General features: G+C 41.4%; 2 protein-coding genes and 1 long non-coding RNA gene across 4 annotated transcripts in view; 2 read left to right on the forward strand and 1 right to left on the reverse strand.

Annotated features, from left to right (window-relative positions):
- Nucleotides 1-15,141, forward strand: LOC103369965 (transcription elongation regulator 1). Of its 2 annotated transcripts, XM_008298834.1 has the most exons (21): nucleotides 1-55; nucleotides 1,335-1,578; nucleotides 3,073-3,225; nucleotides 3,717-4,002; nucleotides 4,430-4,672; nucleotides 5,617-5,676; nucleotides 6,777-6,977; nucleotides 7,107-7,213; nucleotides 8,243-8,331; nucleotides 8,443-8,603; nucleotides 8,850-8,931; nucleotides 10,160-10,295; nucleotides 10,511-10,600; nucleotides 10,726-10,844; nucleotides 11,125-11,275; nucleotides 11,878-12,042; nucleotides 12,437-12,619; nucleotides 12,953-13,132; nucleotides 13,329-13,412; nucleotides 13,712-13,812; nucleotides 14,315-15,141. In XM_008298834.1, the coding sequence occupies exons 1-21, from the start codon at nucleotides 9-11 to the stop codon at nucleotides 14,514-14,516; spliced, it is 3,084 nt and encodes a 1,027-aa protein (XP_008297056.1). In that variant the 5' UTR covers nucleotides 1-8; the 3' UTR covers nucleotides 14,517-15,141. The 2 variants fall into 2 exon arrangements, with proteins under 2 accessions (XP_008297056.1, XP_008297057.1); XM_008298835.1 differs by lacking the exon at nucleotides 5,617-5,676.
- On the reverse strand, nucleotides 12,692-15,981 carry LOC103369964 (uncharacterized). Its single transcript, XR_520856.1, has 2 exons — nucleotides 15,901-15,981; nucleotides 12,692-13,030 (listed from the first exon to the last, which is right to left on the reverse strand). It is a non-coding gene; the product is annotated as an uncharacterized LOC103369964 (long non-coding RNA).
- Nucleotides 15,925-23,947, forward strand: part of pcyox1l (prenylcysteine oxidase 1 like) — a 16,567-nt gene continuing 8,544 nt past the window's right edge. The window contains exons 1-5 of the mRNA XM_008298832.1: nucleotides 15,925-16,330; nucleotides 17,601-17,807; nucleotides 18,109-18,283; nucleotides 20,290-20,501; nucleotides 20,858-20,998. Coding sequence (XP_008297054.1) covers nucleotides 16,222-16,330; nucleotides 17,601-17,807; nucleotides 18,109-18,283; nucleotides 20,290-20,501; nucleotides 20,858-20,998 — 844 coding nt within the window. The 5' untranslated portion in view covers nucleotides 15,925-16,221. The remainder of the gene's footprint in view (nucleotides 16,331-17,600; nucleotides 17,808-18,108; nucleotides 18,284-20,289; nucleotides 20,502-20,857; nucleotides 20,999-23,947) is intronic.

Raw genomic sequence — 23,947 nt, forward strand, 5'->3', positions numbered from 1 at the left:
TTCCTGTAATGGCGGACCAGGCAGAGAGCGAGACTATCGGGTTCAACGACAACAGGTCAGATAAAAGCAGATAAAGCGTTAAAATGACTTTCAGCAGAGTGTAATATTAAGCACAGGCCGAGATTTCATGTGCAGTCTGTCGGCGCTGTTTTTGGTTCAAAGATTGTGATAATTAGTGCTTTTACTTGTGATTGTAGCCACGCTAGCTAACTAGCTTCTAGCTAGCTAGCCTGTGTTTCCAAGCGGCTCGCCTCTTCTCGCCGCTCGTGGCACGCGGTAAACACGGGCAGTCAGATTAAACACAGACAGATGTTTTCCTTTCTTACCGGGCTACGTGGCTCACGAGGCCCCGGATTTGTGCTTAGAAGCACCTCCTGACTAAAGTGTGCATTCTTTGCACAAACGTTAACAAATAGTAGCCAGCTAGCTGAGCTATGCTATATTCATTGGTAAGCAGCGGCACACAACTCCGTCCATTCAGTGTTTTGAATGGACTGGGTGTCTGTTAGCTTTGTTAGCAACAGACGGCGTTCACTGATTGAGTGTTTGATTTTACTTACCGTCAAAGTGTGTGTCCATGCACGGCTAAGTTGATCTAATGTAGAATATTTCAGTGTGGAAAGATGTGAGTTATTAATCAAAGCAAAGCTGCATAATGTTTAACAGCAAATAGCTCCTTGGCCAAAACATCCACGTCACTGGGATTGTCATCTCCCAGCTGCTGTTTGCAGCTAGTTTCAATCAGTTAACAGAAACATGTTGTCACAAAACCATAAATACAAAATAGTCACACACATGCAAGAGTAGTTCACAAGATTTGTATAATAATCTGCAAATTTCTCCTAGTTCATACTACAGTTTCCTCTACTGTAAACCTCCATCTTTATTACAATCCGTCTGGATAGTTACCAAATGTTGTGTATTATGCGGCATGATCAGCTGTTTATAGCTTTTGCTCCTATTCATGTGTGATATATCTGTTACTTATATTGTGAAGGATAACTGTGGTGCTTTAACCAGCAATATAAAATGTTTTCTAAGTTGCTTGTAACTGGCAGCTGATAGAGGCGTCACCAGTGTGAAAGTGCATTCTGATGTTATGACTAACATCTTAACATTATCATATTGGTAGTGTGATTATAAACAGCTGCATCTGGAGTTGCCGTGACATTAGGACATTACAGTTATATACAGTTTTGTAGAGTGGTGTGATTGCAAGTTAGCATCATGTTAGTATTAATGATAAGTGTTGATATAAGAGGGTTTTTGTTCATGCTTCTTTGTGTTTTGACACTAGTCACTGATTGTAACTTAGTATCATTTTGTTACACTAGAATGGCGCAGCAGGCAGTGCGATTCCGCGGCCCTGCCCCTGCACCAGCCCCAGCCCCTGCGCCAGCCCAGACACCAGTGTTACGAGGCCCACCGCCACTCCTTAGGCCACCTCCGCCTCCTTTTGGGATGATGAGGGGACCCCCACCGCGACCTCCATTTGCACGTCCACCCTTTGATCCCAACATGCCGCCCATCCCGCCACCCGGAGGCATGCCGCCACCTATTGGACCGCCCCACCTACAGGTAGCTGTTTCCATTTCTTTTAAAGTTTGCATGTGTTTCTTAATGGAACTGTGGGGTTCAACTATGTCACTGAGGTACCAGTAGAAACCAGACGCTGAATAGTCAGGTGCATTAGAGGAGGTGCAAAGATTAGTCGAGAAAGCTAAATTAAATAAAGTAGAAGAACCTCCTCGTTTAGTAGCAGAATTCTGATTTGTTTCGATTATATGAAGCTAATATATTGATTTGGCTCTTTAATAAGGAGACTTTTAAATGACCACGACTTTTACAAAATGCTTGGCAACTAAAACAGAGGACACAGTATCCATAATAAGACATTTCTGTCATAGAAATTTAATATTTTGGATTTTTTTAATCCGTCAAAAAATATCAAGACATGACAGAGTAAAATTAGCCAGTTGCAGTTTGAGCCATTTGTTCCAGAGATGCGCCAATGGCCGTACTTAAACAGTAAAGAGAATTGTAGCTGTCTAACAATGAGTTTACATAATGTTGTCTGTATGGTCTTTCAAGGGCAGGCACCATTCAGATTGCAAAATTCTTATTTATCATATTTCTGGTCTTCATTCTTAACAACAGTTTGGGGTATGACTGGGCAAGCTTTGTCAGTACTTTCACAATCACAGCTGAAATCCATTTAGAGTCTCTGGATGTTATAGGCCATTACGCCCAATTCTGCATATCAGTGAGCAGGATTGCTTTATGGTACAATTACATAACATTACATTAAATTTCACCTTGTTTAGCGCAGCTCCAACGCATGCTGAGTAGATCATATGCTGAATGAAAGGGCTACTAGAGACAAGGCTGCTATATGGCTGTTAATGCTGGTCTTTATTACAGTGGTTCTCTACAGTCTTTGTAATGTTACAGTGATGATGTAAGTACCCGCAACTGGATTTTATGTGTGTGCTCTAAATATACATTTTTGTCCTCTGTGCTTCATATTTCAAGTTGTTTGGTTTAGTATATTAGTAACGAACCTTAAGGGACAGCGAGATTGTCTGTAACTCCTTCAGTAGAGATATAATGCATGGTTTGTTTTTAAGTTCGTATCGATTACTGGTGCAGCCATCTGGCAGGCAGAGTCTGCAAAGAAACTGACCAGAAAGAAAGCTCTCATCCTCTGCTGTATGACTAATAACAACAATGCTACCTTTCAGAACGAGACACTAAACAGAACCAAGGAGGGATATAACTAACGGTGTTTTATAATCTCTTTAGCTCCCGCTATAAATGACTCTTTGATGCAGAGCGATTCTCTCTTGAATGAGACAGTATTGATGCAGAAATCTCCTAATTTGAATTCAGAAAGGCCAGTATGCATCTGCTGCTGGCTAAGTAGTCAACTGCTTATCTGACTGGGCACTTTTCTGTATTCTACGCAGGCTCATTTTGTTGAAGGACAGAGTACTCTAATGGTGTAATTTAGATGCCCGGCCCCACTCCTTAAAGTTTAAAAGCTAAATGCTGGACCTCAATCTTTTTCTGCAGAGACCTCCGTTTCTTCCCCCTCCCATCGGTAACCTGCCGCCTCCTCCCGGGATGCTGTTTCCTCCTGGGATGCCCCCTGTACCTGCATCTGGAAACCCTGGACTCAACCCTGCAGAGGAGATCTGGGTAGAGAACAAGACACCAGAGGGAAAGGTAGGGTAGAAGTCCTATGTAAGCACATAGCAGAGTCATGAAACTGGTTTGTCTGAGACTAGTCACTTGATTGCACTTCAGCAGCTCTGCAGAAGCTTGTCTGCAAAAAAAAAAAAAGAAAGAAAAAAAGAAAAGAAACTCCAAGTGCTATACATTGCTCAAAGGTTCCACCTACACACTAAGAATTATTTCTTTTGTTGAAGGGCTCACGTATCACATAATGCAGACACACAGAATAAATCTGAAATGACCGAAATGAAAAGGTCCGTCATAGTTATTATATTTAACATTTGGTCAGAAATTACACTTGCATTCTGAATAATAATTTTTGAGAGAGCTTCCTTTTGTAACTTGTCAGTATAATGAAAAATATATTATCACAGTAATAAAAAAACCTGTATTGCTACAGGAGTAGATGACAAATGTTTGTCAGTTTTGTATCCTGATTGCTGTTTTTCTAAGTGTCATCTTTTCTATGATTCCTTCTGCAGGCATATTACTACAACGCCAGGACCAGAGAGTCCTCATGGAGTAAACCGGATGGTGTGAAGATCATCCAACAATCAGAACTCAACCCTCTTCTTGTCGGGGGCGCAGGGCCTGCAGGGCCGGGAGCAAGTGTGGGGGTGACTGCAGCTGCCAGCTCAAACAGTGTCAACACTACAGCCAGCACAGCAGCAGCCTCTCCCACTCAGGCCTCATCCACCACCCCGTCTCGCACGCACACCTCCAGTCCAGACTCCATCACAACTCCCTCTCCTTCTGTCACCATCGCAGGTAAACATGCAGTCTTATGTCAACATCGAGCATGCACACATTCGGCTTAAAAATAGTGGAACAAAGATCCATATATGTAGATTGCAATTATTTTGCGGTATGAGTCGTGATTTCAGCAGGAATGATCTTTTTTTCATTTCTTTTCCACTGAAAAGAAATATTCTATAACTTGTTTGCTGTTAAACCAAACATGCAAGTTTCCTAGTGTTTGGAGAATGTGATTTGTAGGTCAAGGCATCTCTGCAGCACCACAATGCTTAATTTAAAATAGTATTATGTGAGACAATTTACATTTCTGTTTGGCCATTTCACTTGGCTGTATTGGGATTTTGATAATATTTCAAATAATTGTTTGTCTCTAACACACATGTACACACACAAAAACAAAACTAAAAGTCCACTGTTTGTGTCTTTTTGTTCCCGATAGCCACCGTTGTAGCAGACCTCCCCCCTGTTGCCACAGTGACCTCAACTGTTGCTGTGTCTCCAGTCACTGTGGTGACTGTTTCCACGGTGCCATCTCCTGTTACAGCAGTGCAGACCGTGCCACTGCTGCCGGCTGCCCTGCCTCACAGCGTGGCCCAGCCCACCGCAGCCATACCTGCCTTCCCCCCTGTCATGGTGCCACCTTTCAGGGTGCCTTTGCCAGGCATGCACATCCCTCTACCAGGTGAGAATGTCACAATAATAGGAAGAGATTTAGTCCTGTCCTGAAATAAATACTGCAATCAGTATATTGCAGATTTATTGGTCGGCCTCATCCAGGCAAATTTTGACTGTGTTTTGTCCATATCAGCCTCCTAGTGTTGCTCTATGGCTGTTTATAACGACAGCCTACTGTTCATCATTTTTCTTGTATATACAGGTAATAATGACTGTGCATGAAAAATGATTTGTGTGTGCTGGCAATGGTGATATTGGATTCTTTTAAGGTAGGCAAACCACATGGTTTTCCCAGAGCCCAACTCCAGCTTTCACTTTTTCTTTCGCAAAGAGCAGCAGTGCACAAAACATTTCTAAAGCAGCTTCTCATTTTTAGCCAGCACTAACTGTCATTTTCGCTGGTTAAAATGAATGTTTTGTGACAACTGACATTGAGCTAACAGTCTTTTTGGAAACTCATTTTGATGTAATTTTTTGAAAAGCTCATTCGGGTTGTTAATTTTGTGCTCTTTATGAAGTAAGGGTCTAGCAAAATTAGAATCAGACAGGGCTAGGTCTCAGTTATGGCAGATAGTTTTTCAGCTGACAAATATCAGACAGGGAGCTTTCTGATTGACTGACATTTGTGGCGTTATTATGCATTCACTTTTTCTGATGTGCTTTTTAACATTTTCCTTTCTTTTCTTGTCATCACACCTGTTAAAATAGTGATATCAGCCTCAAAATAATTCTCAGGTTAGACTGCGATGTGGTCATTCCTAACAGCTTTAAAAGCATTACAGGCACAAATGTCAACATAAACTGTAACAAAACAGTGATGCACAATCCAAAAATTTGGGCGTGTGTTTGTCTGAGTGGGGCCACACACACAAACTTTTACACACCATGGTAGCTGATGTCCAGTGTCCTGCTGTGTTCAACCAGATGCTTGCTTGTCCGTTGTTCTTGCAGGTGTAGCAATGATGCAGATAGTAGGTGCACCCTGTGTAAAGGCAGGCCCCAGCGCCAACGGTAAACACCCAGCCGCTCGCCTCTCAGATCTACAGTAGATGGCATGGTAGTGAATGATGTCTACATGCGTCACATGGTATACATGGGGGACCCTCAAGCAGTGGCATGGTGTTGAATGCTGTGAACATGATCCATTCGGTGTACAGTGGTGAAGTTTCTTCCATTCCAACAGACAGAAGCAGGATATGCAGTTTGATTGTACTTACAAACGTCACATGGTCACTTTGCTCCGTTTACTCCAGTTTAGACTGACAGAGCCACATATTGTTTCATTACCAGCATATTTTTAAGATGTCTTACTGGACAAGTTATTGAAATCGAATATCCACCACACCGGACGTACAACAACAAAAGTATTTCCTGGTGCATTCATTAGAGTATTTAGCTTTCACTAAATAATAGATGCCCTTTGTTTTCGCGTTGTCATCTGAAACTGGTAGGCCATGTGTCAGACTAATAGTTTTTTTTTCAGTGGCAAGTGAAAGGACACTGCAAATCACCATCTAAATAGAGATACTGGGCATTGTTGTTGGTTGTTAGGATCAGTCATTTATAGACACGTGGTTGGTGACTGTGCATACGTTGAGAGAGAGACCGCGTTTGTTAGGACAGTCCCATTAATGCCAGTTGCTGTTGTCTAGTAGTGCTTCAGTTGTGTTACAGGTAGGGCTACGTGTTGTGGTCATGTGATTGTCTTCTTTTGTGGCATGGTTGTGTGTTTGGTCACTGCTTTGTTTGTTTGTGTATGTGGCCTGTGTTTGTTGTCAAACTGTTGTGTCCTTCAAGGCGTCTTTAGATTTGAGCAGTTAGTTCCACAAAACAATAATACTTCTTTCTTTTTAATTCACTCATTTAGTAATCTACTCTGCTTGATGACCAGATAAATACTGCCTGTGGAGCTCTCCTTCTTACTTCTGGTTTTGCTAATACATGTTTTTTTTTTTTTTTTAATCACAAGTGGGCAACCTGGGAAATGACACCTCATGCATCGATGTAGAAACTAATGCCAGTGTAGTCCATTGCAACCATTAGTGACTCAGGCAGAAAGATGATTCATAACCAAACATTGTCCATCTCTTTTCCTCTTTGACTAATGGCAGGCATGCTTCCTGGTATGGGCCCGCCTTTAGTTTCCATGATGCACCCCCAGCTGGCGCTCTCTGCAGCTCCCGCCTCCATGGCTGGATCATTGCAGCTCCCCGAGTGGTCAGAGTACAAAACAGCTGATGGGAAAACGTACTACTACAACAACCGGACACTGGAGTCCACCTGGGAGAAACCACAGGCCCTTTTGGAGAAGGGTAGGAGCTGCTGCCTATGATCACCTGTTTTTTTTTTTCTTTTTTTTTTTGGCTTGTTGCGTTTTGGGTCAAACTTTAAGGTACCTTACAGTTTGTGTCTCTGGGTCCTTTTTCTCTCCCTTTCCGTAGAAAAAGAAGCAGAAAAGGTCAGGGAGCGTCTGGCTCAGGAGGAAGCTGAGGCAATGGAGATGGAGGACGAGGAGAACAAAACAGAAAACCTTAATAATGAGAAGGAGGTATGTGAAGATTAGAATTACCCATTAGAACAACAAAACAAAACTTCTGATCTGAATAAAGGACAATAGTCCAAAGACATGTAGATAGTGTACATTTCAGTCAATATCGATAATTACTTATCATATTTAATTTTTTAAGCTTTAATTTAATCACTTCAACTTACTTTTGAAGGTGCACTGGTAATGTTCATGCCAACACAGTAATAAAAACACACAGATTTACACATAAATAAAAGTATAAAGGAGTCATTTCACCTGATACACATTAAACAAAGCCAGTAAAACCCGGAGGCACATGGAGGACGGCCAGTGCAAAGTATCGATTGCCGGTACATGTCTCTGTTGTGTTATTGCCAGGACCTAACTTTACAACTTAAAGCCCAACTATGTTATGTTTCATTAATTATGGTGTTATGTACTGTAATAATGTATATTGAGAGCAAAAAAAAAAAGAGATGCAAATGAATCATTTAAAACAGCAGTCCCCAACCTTTTTTGCACCACAGACTGGTTTTACGCAAGAAATTTTTCTGACGGACCGGTCATTGCACACATAACAAAAAATAATATATTTTTCTATTAAAAAGTTTCACAAACAAATCAAATTACTTGCTAAATATGTGTTTACTTTTTCTTCTGTCTCAGCGTTGAGTCTCTTCCACTTTCCAAAGAAGCTTTCTGGAGACGTTTGTGTTTTTTTATACATTTCAGCAGCAGTTAGAGTGACGACTTCGTTTAACAGCGAACATGAAAACTGACAGTCAAGTGCGGGAAACAAGCACAGACGGAAGTGTCGGGAAGACGATCTAGCCCTTTTTCCAAAAAAAACACCTTGTAGACTGGAAATAAAAAATAAAGCAATACAACTTTTTTTTTCTTTCTACCAAATGACCCACGGCCCGGTACCGGTCCGGTGGCTGGGGACCTCTGATTTAAAAAATAATATAATGTAGATGATAAACGATAGGTAAATGTAGTTTAATGTAGCAGTAGTGATGAGAATTAATTTCTGTCTCACTCTTTGTCAAGGAGCCTAAAGAAGAAGAGATGACAGAGGAGGAAAAAGCAGCTCAGAAAGCCAGGCCGGTAGCCACGAACCCAATCCCCGGCACGCCTTGGTACTAACCTCACATCACAGCACACACTCTCTTCTACACTCCACTTTATGGCAGTACATCGTTGGCTTTCTTGTTGTTCTCTTGTAATTCATGTCTGTCGATATGCATCAGGTGTGTGGTGTGGACGGGCGACGACCGCGTGTTCTTCTACAACCCGACAACTCGGCTGTCTATGTGGGATCGCCCTGAGGAGCTGGTGGGTCGAGCTGATGTTGACAAGCACATCCAGGAGCCGCCACACAAGAGAGGCCTGGAGGACAGCAAGAAGACAGGTGTGGACAGACACACTCGCATGCATTCAGCATTTTCGATATTGAACACAGGCTCTAGATTTAGTACTAAATCTTTAAGATTTGAAAAAGTAGTTATATTCTGGTTTTTATATTGAACAAGGTGTTTTCAATGTTTCGTATGTTTAAAAAAAAAAAAAAAAAAGCGAAGTGTTGCTATAAATCTTACGTTGTATTTTACAGTGTACGTATTCTTTTTCTTTATTTTGTGTGCATGTTCATGCATAGGTGTCAGTAAGGAGGAGCCAGAATTATCCATTGCAACTGAAGAGAATCAGGATGAGGAGCCAACCAAAGCCAAAAAGAGGAAGTAAGTGTCCCATCATCCAATGCTGTAGTAGGGGAGACATTTTGGTTTTGGCTAAATAGTTACAAATAAAATTGGTGAGTTAGCTTAATCTTGCTTTTTATTTTTTTTTTTGCAAATAACATACACATCTCTGTTACACAATAACACTCAACGTTTGTTTCTGGGATTTACTGGGATCTAAGTGACAGAAGTGAAATGTCACAACTGACCTCACTGGCAGGAATCATTGTAACAGACGGCTGGTTTGTTGTAAAACCTGCTAAAGAAAAAGTCTATGTGAAGACAGTTAATTCAGTACAATTGTGCCTGTGCTATAGGTGGATACTGTTTGGGCAGCTATGTATGATTGATAGATATCTACACATCTGTCCATTTCTCATTTAACAATTCATCCATCATGATGGAAAGATCGATACATAGATTGTCAGATATATATGGACACTATCTATTCATCTATTTTTCATCTATGATAGATGAGGGATAATTAGGTACTTGTAGACATCTATTTCTCTTCCCATCTATGTTATAGACGAATGGGCAGGTATCCATACAGCTCTATTTAGTCTGTCAGTCTATCATGGATAAATATTTAAATGGATGGCTTGATAGATGGAGTATATTCACAATAGATTCTAGATCCAAATGGCAAAATATGTATGAATATTCACAAGAGACATGGAGAAATGTTTTTTGTCTACAAGGTAGGCAGCACACATGAAAATCATGTCTTAAAATCACTTTGATTAGCCACACAACAAAATGTTTGGGAGCCAAAAGTTCAAAAAAGCTCAATCTGGTGAATGGATATCACATTCTTTGGGAAAATTAGTTTCTAGAATCAGTTGTTTTTGTTACAGTTCTGTTACTGAGTTCGTTACATGTTTCAGTGCCATGCCTAATGCAGCAAGACAATTATTAGAATGACATAAGGTTACACACACAGCTCACTAATTGAAGAACAGTAATGATACAGAAATTTACTTTCATGCCACCAAAACACTCTTTGCCACAGATCTCCACAAAAACACCTCCAAACTCTTCGCTTATGGCAAAACACTACAACTACAAAACAGGAGCATGCCCTACTCAATCCTGTGCAACTATGCGAGAAGTCCACGAGACATTAAACCCCACAATAAAAAATGTTCTGTCCAAATAAACAATGTCAAACTTTGTTAAACCTTTTCTTACTTTTTTCTTACCTTTTAACTCCATTTAACCCTCACAGGAAGGAAGACGTGAAAGAGGCAGACTCCGAGAAGGAAGCAGCGATGGAGGCGGAGCTCAGAGCTGCCAGAGAAAGAGCTATAGTGCCGCTAGAGGCCCGGATGACCCAGTTCAGAGAAATGCTGCTGGAGAGAGGGGTAACACAGACTTTACATTGAAATAACTAGCTATTTTAACACAATTTGTCTTAGGGTATTAAGTCAAAATGATGCTTCATTTGGACCTTATTGTTTAAATTACTTAATTCTTCCTTTATATGTTAGGCCTTTTAATATTTACTAGTGAGCTTTCGCGGTATGTGGTCATGGTTTAGCTTTCTGTCTAATGCCAGCGCTGTCTGTGCTATGTGCAGGTATCTGCATTCTCCACTTGGGACAAAGAACTTCATAAGATTGTGTTTGACCCACGTTACCTTCTGCTCAATCCAAAAGAGAGGAAACAGGTTTGGTCTTTTTTCCTTTCCTTAGTGTTTCTCTGTTCACTGTCACCCTTTCTTGTAGTATTTTGTCAGGCACTAGCTATTTTGAAAATTCTTTAGTCACAGTCTTATGATCACATCGTCTTTAGGTGTTTGATCAGTATGTGAAGACGCGAGCGGAGGAGGAGAGGAAGGAGAAGAAGAACAAGCTGATGCAGGCCAAAGATGAGTTCAGGAGGATGATGGAGGATGCGAAGCTCACCCCCAGGTAAAGGCACAGGACTGGTAGTTTGTGATGAGAGCTGTAAATGCCATTATTGATATGTTTGCTGTAATTTAATGATATTCAGTGAGGCGAGTGACGAGTTATTTTACAATGTCATTCTTGGTGATGTTCAACACAATATTAAATAAATAATTCCATATAAGTTATATGTATATTTTTTCTTTCTATTTGCACTAAAGAGATAATTTTATGAGATGTTTGTAATCTTGCTCTGTAAAAAAAACTAATTGAAGCTGCAATTTTTGTTTTTTCATCTTCGCAGAACGACGTTTAGTGAATTTGCAGTGAAGCATGGCCGAGATCCACGATTTAAGACCATAGAGAAGATGAAGGACAGGGAGGCTATCTTCATAGAGTTCATCACTGCGATGAGGAAGAGAGAGAAAGAGGACTCCAAATCCAGAGGAGAGAAGGTATCCCTGACTCACACCTAAATATACAGTACCTCTCTCTGGAACAAAAGAGCTTTAAAGGTCCCATATGGCAAAAATTCATTTTTATTTTGTTTTGTGGTGGTTAAATACTTACTAGCTTAGCTGCTTTACAAGAAAGTAAGAATTCAACCCAGGTGCTACGTAACATCTAATTAATCGTCCAGCTCAAACTGTGATCGACAGCTCTGGCTGTACAGACACAGGCAGCATGTTCTTCCTGAAGGGGGCGGGAACAACAGCAGCTCATTGGTTGTCAGAGCAAAACAACCCATTCAGAACAGCCTAAAAAACAGGTGTTATACAATCAGGTAATATTTAATATCTTTGCAGTATTTTGAGCTGATAAACTGAAAGAGACACTGTGAGGACATTTGAAACTTTGAATAATTGCTAAAAGGAGGCAGAATATGAGACCTCTAAAGGTTGGCCAATCATCAGTCGAGACCTCTGCAGGATTCTGTTGCACTGCTGACATGTCTTGAACAACTTACCTACGTTCTATCTGCAGGGGTGCTGTTCTGCTGGTGACAAGGACTTTGGACAGATTTGTAATTAAGTTTGAATTGTGTGTTTGCTCCCAGGTGAGGCTAGACTTTTTCGATCTCCTAAGTGAACAGCACATAGAAGGTGGTCAGCGGTGGAGCAAAGTGAAAGAGAGGCTAGAGACTGACCCACGATACAAGGCTGTGGAGAGCTCCGCTCTCAGAGAAGAACTTTTCAAGCAGTTCATGGAAAAACAAGCCAAGGTAGGAGCAGCTCCTTGAACAGAGCATGAAGGTTTCATTATGTCTGTGCTTGAGATATTTGAGCTGCTTTAGAGCAGCTGTGGTGTTGTTTGAATGTATATGCAATTTTAGGGATCGAGATGAGTAGTAAATCAATGGAGTACTACTTGTACATGTACCTGGTTGATCTTTCTCCCTATTTGATCTTTTCTCTTCACTATTTATGAGATTTGAGCACATGTTTGGGGGAAACATGATCTTTTACTGTTAAAATTTCCTCTTGTAATACAGCTTTTGCCCCAATAAAAGGGAATATTTTATGCAATATTTACATCAGATATTCTTTTTGAATGTTTTTTTTTGTCACATCTAATGACAAATGAAACTCATAGACCATGTGTGTCATCTCCTACAGAGCGTGGACATCGAAAAGGAGCGAGAGTTGGAGCGGCAGGCTCGGATCGAGGCCAGTCTCAGAGAGAGGGAGCGGGAGGTGCAGAAGGCCCGATCAGAACAGACCAAAGAGATCGATCGAGAAAGAGAGCAGCACAAGAGGGAGGAGGCCATCCAGCATTTCAAAGCTCTCATGTCTGATATGGTGAGGGTCTCTTATTTTAGTCCCTTAATTAAGCCCTGCAGTATGATAAAACATATACAAAGATCATAGTGAAGGTTTCATTAAGTCTTAAATTGTGCAAGTCATCAGTTTGTCACTTAACTCTTTTCACAAGATTTGATAAGAAAAATAGTCAAATATGATGCTGTCCATTCGTACAAGGTACATTATCTGCATTCAGGTCAACATGAGATTTTCTAGCTACAGTTGTAACTCGTATAAGGTAATCATACAGGATGTTTTTGACAAAAGCATTGATCCCACTGAGCATCAAATAATTACATTTAACACATTTATTGTTTATTCACTCCTCAGGTACGTTCTTCAGATGCAACGTGGTCAGACACCCGTCGTAACCTGCGGAAGGACCATCGCTGGGAGTCTGCGTCGCTGCTGGAGAGAGAGGAGAAGGAGAAGCTGTTTAATGAACACGTAGAAGCCCTGGCCAAGAAGAAGAAGGAACATTTCAGACAGCTGCTGGACGAGACCAGCATGGTGAGAAGTCAAACCGTTCAGCTGCAAAAAGCCAAAAGCGCCTGGACAAGTTGCCTGTCAGCTTTAATGTGAATTCAATTTTGTATATAATCTGGATGGTTTTAATTGTTAGTCAGATCTTTTTGTGGACTTTAGCTAATTATTCTCACATTTTATGCAAAAAAGTTAATGACAGATTCTTTTGTTTGTGTTGTAGATCACTCTGACAACTACATGGAAGGAGGTGAAAAAGGTCATCAAGGAAGATCCTCGCTGTATTAAATTCTCCTCTAGTGACAGAGTAAGACTTCTACACACTAACCTCACACCTGTCATTTTGTTTCCATGCTAAAAAGGATAAAATTAGTTACTTCATGACAGCAATTCACGGGAGTTCACAGGTTGGAATGAAGGTTAAATTTAACACATCAGACTAATATCATCAGCTTGCTTCCATTTATCAAGAGAGTGCTTCATATTTTTATGTATCTTAATGACATTTTATTGCAAGTCTAATTACATTGTAATCTATATATTTATGTGAAACACAGATGCATTTTATGAAGTTTTGATATCTAATGTATTCACCTGTGTTTGTAGAAGAGACAGCGGGAGTTTGAAGACTACATCAAAGACAAATACATTACAGCCAAGGCAGACTTCAGAACCTTGCTGAAGGAGACAAAGTTCATCACGTACAGGTTTGTACACTCACTTTTACAAACTTAATGAACATAATGAGAACAAGTGTCAGCAGTATGCAGTATATGCAGATTTTTTGTTGTATAGGTTCAAAAGATATAACCTGATGCAATTACAGCCCAGGAGTAATAGAAATTCTTACCTTTCATATGGCCAGGTCCACAGTCAATTGTCCCACTGCTTTACATATAGTTTCAGTTAATTAATGTTTGAAATGGGTCAGATTTGTTCTTCTCATTTTTCTGTGCCTAATAACTTTGTAAAATCACATACAAGTAGCATTTGAGTTGAAGCTGTAAACATGTAGATAATGATTGTCTGAGATGCTTTTATCTGCTCAGTATTCACATTATTTGAATTAACTACTTTCTTGCACGGTAGAACATGGCAGTAGTTGCTGTACATAAATGTCACCCAGACCTCCTAGAGGCACAGTGAGGATGTTTTTCCTAGTGTTGCGACCCTGCTTCTGAGTCCTCTCTTTCTGCCTCCCCTCTCCAGGTCGAGAAAGCTGATCCAGGAGTCCGAGCAGCATCTCAAGGATGTTGAGAAGATCCTTCAGAATGACAAGCGGTACCTTGTTCTGGAGTGTGTTCCCGAGGAGCGTAGGAAGCTCATCATGTTCTACATTGAAGACCTAGACCGCCGCGGCCCGCCACCTCCCCCCACCGCCTCCGAGCCCACTCGACGCTCTACCAAGTGACCAATCATAATCCCCTCTCGGCCAGCGCCCTTCTCTTCTTCGCCCTCCCTTTGGCCAGAGCATGACCTCCCATCAGCGCTCCCTGAACCCCGCCCTCCAGGCTCACGGCCGGCCTTGCAGTGTTATTGCTGGGGGTTCCGTTGCTTAGAGATGTACCATAGAGATGAACGGTTAAGGTCTCTGTGTTATGTCGCCCCTTAGCCCTGAAATAGCCCTGCATTTAAGGCAACAGCAGGGAACAGAGGCTACCTGATCTCAAGGTGACCCTTGACCCCTCACCTCTGACTGACCACATAAGAGGCAGAGGGATAGTGATAAGGCTGCTGCCCGAGCAGCCACACAGGTGTAAGATAGCTGATGTAAATGAAGTTGAGTGTGTGTGTGTGTGTGTCTGAGTGTGTGTGTGTGTGTGTGTGCGCGCGTGCGTGCGTGTGTGTATGTGTGGTGCGTGGATATGTGAGTATGTGTGCATGTGTTTGAGGCGTCCTTAAGCCTTACTGCTCCACTGTGCCAGTCATTGTTTCAGCGGCTCAGTGTGAATGTTAGTTTCTGCTCAGTGGTTTACTCCAATGTTGCAGCAGTTTCTCTGTGGAAAGAAATAAAGGCAACTTCCACTGTTTTTCAATACGTTGTGCTGTGCATTCTTTTAATAAATTACATCTGGCATACATTTTACACTCTTTTATCTTACTGGACGAAGCTCAGCTGAAGCTAGCACAATGGAGAAGGTCACCTAAAAGTTTTCATTCAGGGTGATACTTGGGGATGCTGTGTCATGATTAAATTAGGTGCAGTGTTACATTTCAATTGTGCAGCACTACAATAACAAGAATGTGCATTTCTGGGAGAAAGTGAAGTGATGCCAGTGGCACTCAGTAAGCACAAACACCTCCAGCTTGTGTGACCCACACAATGTTGGAAAAGCAATTAAATGTTTGATTTTTATTTTAAAAAGCATTTTAATGTCATTTTATTTTACAATCCAAACATGAAAAAGTGAGAGACAGTCTCATTTGCAGTGAATGGCAGCTCAATAGGGAGTTTCATATAAATTAGGGTTTATAAAACCAAAATACTAAATTTCAAGTTAGATATTCACGTAGTATTTTTGGGACCAGATTAAGTCTCAAAAAGGATCTGCTGGTGCATTTAAGGTATATTAGAGCAATAAGCTTTACAAGTTGAGAACCTACCAGGAAAGTTAGGCCTGTTCTTCCATAAGATTTAATTCATTTTAAAATGAATAAATATTAACAAAAAAATTACTGCTACACATATGTGCACTGAATTTAAAAGCACATATTGCACCTGTGGAACCGTTTTTCAATGTTATAAATGTGTTGAAACAAAATATTATACATTATAAAGGACGCAGACTGGTTACCTGCTCTGACGCCTCTGATTGGTCCAAACAAGCCAGCACTCAGATCACGTGATATTGCCGGACGTGGATGTTGATTAGCGGATTGATCTGCGTTATCGCCATCATCAATACATCCTTTCTTAGCATCCGCAACCCACTCAAAACGAAAGATTATTAACACACAAGCGACAGCAATCCGGGATGTGAATGTCCTCGCTGTGGTTCTAGAGTCGGTGTGGAGGAACCAGAGCAGCTAGCATCATGTGTCGTTAACGGAGCGGTCGCTGATCTGCAGCCGCTCTCCTCTCCTCTACCACCGGTCACATCTGCCCTGTAGCCGCGATGGGTGGCCGTCTGCTCCCGCTTTTCGCCGTCTTGTTGGCAGCCCGGTTGACTGTCGGAGACCCGGAGGGACCCGCTCATGTCGACGGAGCTCCGCCTTCAAAAATAGGCAAGAATATGAGCGTGTTAAAGCGTCGTAGCCAGCCGTTAGTTTAGCTAACATTAGCTTGCAGCGTCGGCTAGTCTGACGCAGAGGTAACGATGCTGGAGCCAAGTGCTGGTGTTGTTTCAATGAGCAGACGTAACTTGGAGATGTCTTCACCTTATCAGATACACAAGTATTCCTGTCAGGTTTTGTAACTGCACTTAGGGGGGTAACATTCAGCTCGCTAATATTTTGTCAGCAGTGGCGTCTCTAGAAATGTTTCATTGGGTGGCCAGATGGGGCTACTGAAAAGGTTCGGGTGGCAAAAAAAAAAAAAAAAAACAATCCCAAAAGCCATAACTGAATTTTAGGAGTTTTATTACACTGTTGTGCTACAGAGGTGTGTTGAAAAGTTCCTTCCAGACATGCACTCTTTTCCATTAATCTGATGGCATCTGATGGTGTCAGCTTCATGTCTAGGTCGGATGTCGTCAAATTAAGGGATAGACATGCACAAGCGAGAATACTTCAAGTTGTGTGATTAAGAAAAGCTTTTTCCTCATTTCTGTACCAATATTGGACTGAAAACATCACAGACGTCGCCAAAGATACAATTTGTGCCACAATATATATATTTACAAAGAAATTTATGTACTGCCAGCTTGATATATCAAGTACTTTTCCAAATAAGTCTTTTTCAAGAGTACAGTAAAATGATATTCAGCTGTGATGGAACTCATGTTGGAACTGTTCAGCACATGATTTAGGTTGCTTATAAACTGTGTGTAACCGCTCACCTGCCTGAGGTGAAGAAAACTACACAGCGTTGTTTAATGTTAAATCCTGGACAATTCTGTCTCTGTATCTGGGGTAATTTATGATTTTGAATAATTAATGAAGTTACCGCTTTGTTGTGTTTTAATGCATGCCCCTTTCTTGCTTTGGAGACGCTCATGTGGATGCTGCGTCAGCCCAAAACCCACAGATATCAAGTGCACAAAGATACACAACAGAGAAACGTAGCAAATCTCATGTGCTCTCAGTACAGCATCACCTCAACACTTCCTCGAAGACAGCATTGTGTCTCATCCTCATCGTTAGTCCATCTGTAAATACTCTATGGCTAACCAGTTTAAACTGCAAAATGTTAGGGAACATTAATTTTGAATTATCAGTTGTGATTACTAACACTCAAAAGCGAAGCAGTAAATTCTGCATGATGAATCTTATTTAGATGTGAGAGATGTTTCATTTCTAAATCACAGTCTGATTTCACATTCCTTTTGTGCTCCAGCGGTGGTGGGGGCGGGGATAGGAGGCAGCGCCACGGCCCATTTCCTGCGGCAGCACTTTGGCCCAGAAGTCCAGGTGGACGTGTTTGAGAAGGGTGAGGTCGGAGGGCGTCTCGCCACTGTGACTGTCAATCACAATGACTATGAGTCTGGAGGCTCCATCATTCACTCTCTCAACCTCCACATGCAGGAGTTTGTCAAACAGCTGGGTGAGTTTATACATAAAGAACAAGGCACAAAAGGTCAACAGGTCATTTTCTGGTTATTGTTAATGGCATGGTTGCATTTTTAGTAGTTCAAAAGCTTTGAATTAATAATAAATAATATATTTTCCCCTGTGCTCATATTTGTCAGTAAGTTTGTCAATGTCAGCTTATAAAAGGAAGGATTTTTTTATTTTCTTTGCTTTGAATACTTCATAATGCTTCTTGTCCTGTTTGAACTAATGCAAATTTAAATCACTCCCTGTGCGTGTTTGTCCTTTTTGTCATCCTGTATTTGCCTCACAAGGTTTGAAGTATCGTCGCAGCGTGGCAGGAAAGACAGCAGTTTTCAACGGCGAAGAGATGATTCTGGAGGAGACGGACTGGTACCTGTTGGACCTGTTCCGACTGTGGTGGCGCTACGGCATCAGCTTCATACGTCTGCAGATGTGGGTGGAGGAAATTATGGAGAAATTTATGAGGTAAGCCAAAATTATTAATGCCCCATTTGCTGTTGAATCTCAGTGCTGCTTGGCATGCTGGGTAGTTGACAGGATGTGACTGTGGTGCAACTAAAGGCTGCTAGATGCTCCTGTGTCAAAGCGTCATACATTTGTTTGTAGATGCCCAGTGTGTCTCTGGAGGTGCATGGAGGGCCCCCGGTTTAAATGATTTCTAATTGTTCATATTTTCTTCCATCTTTTTGTGGTGTCAGTAATTTTACTTGATAGTGAGGCTGACATCTAAATATACTTCATCTTTTACTTCTGCCCAGCAAATTTGCATTTCAGATCCAGCAAAGCTTTTTCTTGCCAGAATTGTTTTCTCTGTCAGAAAATAAAGCACAGACCATAAAAACAATAAGTTAAAGCTAGGGCAGGCAGTAATCTGGGAAAGACACAAAAAAGCAGCTCAAAACCGTTAGTGATCCATCCCAAGAGTTCAACGTGTCCTTTGGCTTTTAATATAGCTCACCATTACCTTGCCATGGCGATACATGGCAACTTAAACAGAACGTCTGTAAATAATTTTCTCCTGTCGAAATTCCTCATGAATGTAGACATGAAATTATAGAGATCCTAAAAAGATTAACATATGTGCGCTAATACTTTGATCAGGTGGTCCGCTGCAGCCATTAGCAGACTGTATCGTGCTATAAAGTTGCAAAGTATAACTTCTGCCCTTTTACTACATTTGTTGGGGCATCAGACTTGTGATGTTTAAACATTGTCATCTGTGGCTGATTCTCTCTCTGTTGTATATTCTTCTAATGCAGTTTTATTCTTGGTTCCTTGGTGTTTTTTAAGAGTTAAACTTTATTTTTTGTTTTTGTATGTGTGTAGTGTTAACATCAAACACGCTTGCTGGCATTTATAGATCTTGCAAATTTTTATGGTTTTACAGATTTTTCCATTAAGAAGGTACAGATGAGCATCCGAAAGGGGGGTCTCTGGTGATATAAGTTTGTCTCCCTTTTTGTGGGATTGCTTTGCAGCATAGGCAGCTGTTGTCAATGCTTAAATAGCAACTTTTCCTTCAGGATTATCTGCCATTGAATCAGGCTTTTTGCTGTGTGACAGGACACGCTGAACAGCTGGTACGACTAGCACCCCCTCTCTGTGAACCGTGATTGGATAAGGATCTCGTCACAGCCTAAATTTTACAAATCAAGAAAGCTGAACCAAAAGGAGGTGCAGAAGTCCAGTTTCCTCTTAGACCTCTTGAGTTACAATACGCTGAAAGGTTATTGTGAATTATGAAGATATTTTTGTCTTGTGACGCCAAAAAACAACTGCCTACCTCAGCTTTAAGACATAAATGCACAACACTGCTTACTGGTGATGTGTTTGGTGCTTGAAGCCTAATTTGTGCTATTTATTATTTCGTATGCCTCAGACATCTGCACCAATAATCGCTGCAAAACCTTGACTCATTGTGTGGCTTTCAGAGCATGAGGTCTGCATAAATGCAGACAGCCATCTGGCTCAATTTTACCCATAAAATAATGTGCCACTGTGATAAAATTCAAGCTCTCTTCAGCTTTTACCAACAAAATAACGCAGTGTGAAACAACATAATATTATTTCAGACTGCCAGCAGTGTGAAACCTCACATATGAGTGTGATATTCGGCCAATTTTTCAATTGTTTTGCCTTAATTATGTTTCCTTGACTCATTTTCTACTTGAAAAATGAACCAGTCTCAGATTTTCACTCTACCCTTCCTCCTCCACCTCCATTCAGGGACCTCTATTTCCTCCCTCTGAGAATTATTAATCTTGGTACCCGTTTGGTCATTCTTGCCTTCTAAGTCGATAACAGTAAGCTTGTATATCTTTCTGTCTGTCGCTGTCTGTTTTGGTCATGCACGGATAACTGCTAGGAAATTTGTCCCAACTTCAAGCTCCTAGGAAAAAAGCTGTCAATTTATGAATACCTCTGTGGATTTAGTAATTAACCACCATGATTTGTGTGTTTGTGCAATAAAGGATCTACAAGTACCAGGCCCACGGCTACGCCTTCAGCTCGGTGGAGGAACTGCTGGACTCTCTTGGGGGCAGCGGCTTCATCAACATGACTCGCAGACCGCTCTCTGATTCGCTGCTGGAGCTAGGTGTGTCGCAGCGCTTCATCGATGAGGTCATCGCGCCCGTCATGAGGATCAACTACGGACAGAACGTCAGCATCCCTGCCTTTGTAGGTCAGCTGAGTGTGAAGAAATAAGCGTTTAGAGGAGGAGGGAGTGAAGGGGTGAAGAGACGGGAGGTGGCAGCGTGGAAGAGTGACAACGGAAAGGCTGCAGTGGCGAATTTAAGGCCAGTAATGAGCCGAACACTGCCGATGTAGGTCAGGAGAGAGGAAAGGAAGAAGAAAGAAAAGAAAGATACAGGAGACAAGGATGGGAGGAGCTGGGAGTTGAGAATAGAAGAGAGGAAAGCAAGGTGAGAAGAGGGGGTGGCCTGTGGGAGCGAGAGAACAGGGAAGTGTGTGGGCAGCTGATAATTGGTTTATAGCACTTGGCACTGTCTGTTATGAGTGAGTGTGTGTGTGTTTCAGGCGCCGTGTCTTTAGCTGGTGCCCAGAACAACCTGTGGGCGGTAGAAGGAGGCAACAAGCTGGTGTGTTCTGGCCTGCTGAAGATGGCCGGTGCTAGCCTGCTGCAGGCACAAGTCAACTCCATCTCGCCCGTCCACTCAGGTACTCCACCCCGATGTTTTCTGAATGGCATCATGTCGAGCTATTGATCCACTTAAATTCAATTTTATAAGGATTCTTTGGTCAGACGTGACAACAGTAACACCGTCCACAGGGCTGGTTCTAAGCAGAATATTAGCCCCTCTGCACTGTTAGAATCTAACAGCCTGTACTGTGGAGCAAACAGGGAACACGAGGGAGATGGAGGGGTGACACATGGGGCAGCTGTGGCTCAAGAGCTGGGGATTTGACATTGGTGGTTCGAAAAATGGAGACACAAGTTTGAAACCACATTTTCACATCTAGTTTTCAAAGTAAAACATTTCACTACTAGAGTATTCAGCGGTATTTAAATTTCAGCACAAACTATTCAGCACTGATTAGATTTATCAGACAGGAGTTTAATTGTTCAAATCCTTATCCAGTAGTAAAATGCAGGTTACTATAATAACATTAAAGCTGGCCTTGTTATGTGAAAACGCATCTGAATGACCGACAGAGTCTCAGCTCAGCTCCACCGTCTTCACTGCATCACTGGCAGCTCTCACACAACTCCTGCAGTCTGCTTTCAGACAACGTCTTACAAGTTTTCGCTCTTTTTCTGTGATTTTATCAAACAGCTGTATCAAAGCATGCGTCTCCGGATTGAGAGGGACTTTGTTTACACACGTGGTACAGCATTAGTAACTTGATATATTATTTAATCATTGCCATCTTACAGTAGCCCAGGATGAGTCCAGCACTACTCGAGCTCTTACTACATTTTTTATTTAAAGGAAAAATCCAAATATTGTTACCTCTCGAGAATCACGTTACTTGTTTTTCTGGCATGTCAGTTAGATTTTTACAGGAATTTTTCGGAAGTGCAATAATATCTGTAGCAGTAAAAAAAACAACAGCCATTTTTCAAGTGTTTATTATTTACCATGCATTGTGTCTATTGAGAAACTACAGTAAATACAACTACAACAATTTTCTTTTTTGGACAGTAAATAGACCATATATATATGTGTGTGTAGTGAAATAGTGCTATGTGGCTGTCATATATATATATGACATATATATACACAATACAGACCAAAAGTTTGGACACACCTTCTCATTCAAAGAGTTTTCTGTATTTTCATGACTATGAAAACTGTAGATTCGCACTGATGGCATCAAAACTACGAATTAACGCATGTGGAAATATGTACTTAACAAAAAAGTGTGAAACAACTGAAAATACGCCTTATATTCCAGGTTCTGCAAAGTAGCCACCTTTTGCTTTGATTACTGCTTCGCACACTCTTGGCATTCTCTTGATGAGCTTCAAGAGGTTGTCACCTGAAATGGTCTTCCAAACAGTCTTGAAGGAGTTCCCAGAGATGCTTAGCACTTGTTGGCCCTTTTGCCTTCACTCTGCGGTCCAGCTCACCCCAAACCATCTCGGTTGGGTTCAGGTCCAGTGACTGTGGAAGACATGTCATCTGGCGCAGCACCCCATCACTCTGCTTCTTGGTCAAATAGCCCTTACACAGCCTGGAGGTGTGTTTGGGGTCATTGTCCTGTTGAAAAATAAATGATGGTCCAACTAAACGCAAACCGGATGGAATAGCATGCCGCTGCAAGTTTCCTTGTAGCGCTTGATGGTTTTTGCGACTGCACTTGGGGACACTTTCAAAGTTTTCCCAATTTTTCAGACTGACTGACCTTCATTTCGTAAAGTAATGATGGCCACTCGTTTTTCTTTACTTCGCTGCTTTTTTCTTGCCATAATACAAATTCTAGCAGTCTATTCAGTTGGACTTCAGGTGACTACCTCTTGAAGCTCATCAAGAGAATGCAGAGTGTGTGCAAAGCAGTAATCACAGCAAAAGGTGGCTACTTTGAAGAAACTAGAATATAAGGTGTATTTTCAGTTGTTTTACACTTTTTTCTTCAGTACATATTTCCACATGTGTTAATTTGTAGTTTTGATGCCTTCAGTGTCAATCTACAATGTCAATAGTCATGAAAATACAGGAAACTCATTGAATGAGAAGGTGTGTCCAAACTTTTGGTCTGTACTGTATATACACACACACATATTGTGTGTGTGAGTGTGTAATTATATACTAGTTGCATCATAAAAGTAAAGTTATAAAGATCATAAAGTTTGATCTTCAAGATGTGCAGACACACTTTAACAAATCAGATAATCATGCACAAAATCTGACAGTTCAATACCTCCTGTCTACTAGAACTCACAACTCATTTTGTGAAAGGCAAAAACCAGCATGGAGAGGCTGAGAGTTGCTTTTCTGTTCCTGTCACACCACAACAAACATGTATGCTGTAGCAATATAGATCCAATTTAAAATTGTCAATTTGAGGCAGGAAAAAAATATCCTTGAGTGTATAACATTTTTGCATTTTTTAAAGATTTACTTCAAAAGAATGTCTTTCTTTTTCTTTTTTTTGATGGTGACTGGAAATTCTGTGGAGGCAGCAAGAGAATAGTGTAGTCTCTGAGGGACAGTCTTACTGGTCGACTGCGTGGGCCACACAGAGGCCTCATCCTCCTCTGATAAGAGCTCCATCCGGTCGTCAAACGGGTCAGCCCGACTGAAAGAAATTGGCACTAACAATTTTTCTTTAGAATAAAACCTTTTTTTTAGTCCAAAATCTTCTGGAGTCAGTCGAGCATCCTCTTTAGTCCCTGTCACTGAGATTGTTGGCCATCGGTCACTCAGAAGAGACTTCAGTTTGTCCTCGGCCTTTGACACAGCTGCAGCCATTTTCTCATAGTACTGCACAGTAAAGTCATGGGTGTTGGGTGATTGTGGAGTTTCACTCAGATGTGACAGAGAGGGGTAGCTGTTGAGAAAATGGAGGTGATCTTCTGTTGATGAGAGCTTCTCCAGTTCTGCGTCCTTCCTTCTCAGCTCAGTGATCTCCCGCTGCATCTCGTCCCGCTGCTCTTTGACTCGA

The sequence above is a fragment of the Stegastes partitus genome, unplaced genomic scaffold (assembly GCF_000690725.1).
Source record: "Stegastes partitus isolate 25-593 unplaced genomic scaffold, Stegastes_partitus-1.0.2 Scaffold1354, whole genome shotgun sequence".
In the NCBI taxonomy this organism is placed as follows: domain Eukaryota; kingdom Metazoa; phylum Chordata; class Actinopteri; family Pomacentridae; genus Stegastes; species Stegastes partitus.

Coding starts and splice junctions, on each gene's coding strand:
- LOC103369965 (XM_008298834.1), top strand. CDS start 9: ATGGCGGACCAGGCAGAGAGCGAGACTATCGGGTTCAACGACAACAG. Junction 3,226..3,716: donor ACAAGACACCAGAGGGAAAG/GTAGGGTAGAAG, acceptor TTCCTTCTGCAG/GCATATTACTACAACGCCAG. Junction 8,932..10,159: donor ACCAAAGCCAAAAAGAGGAA/GTAAGTGTCCCA, acceptor TAACCCTCACAG/GAAGGAAGACGTGAAAGAGG.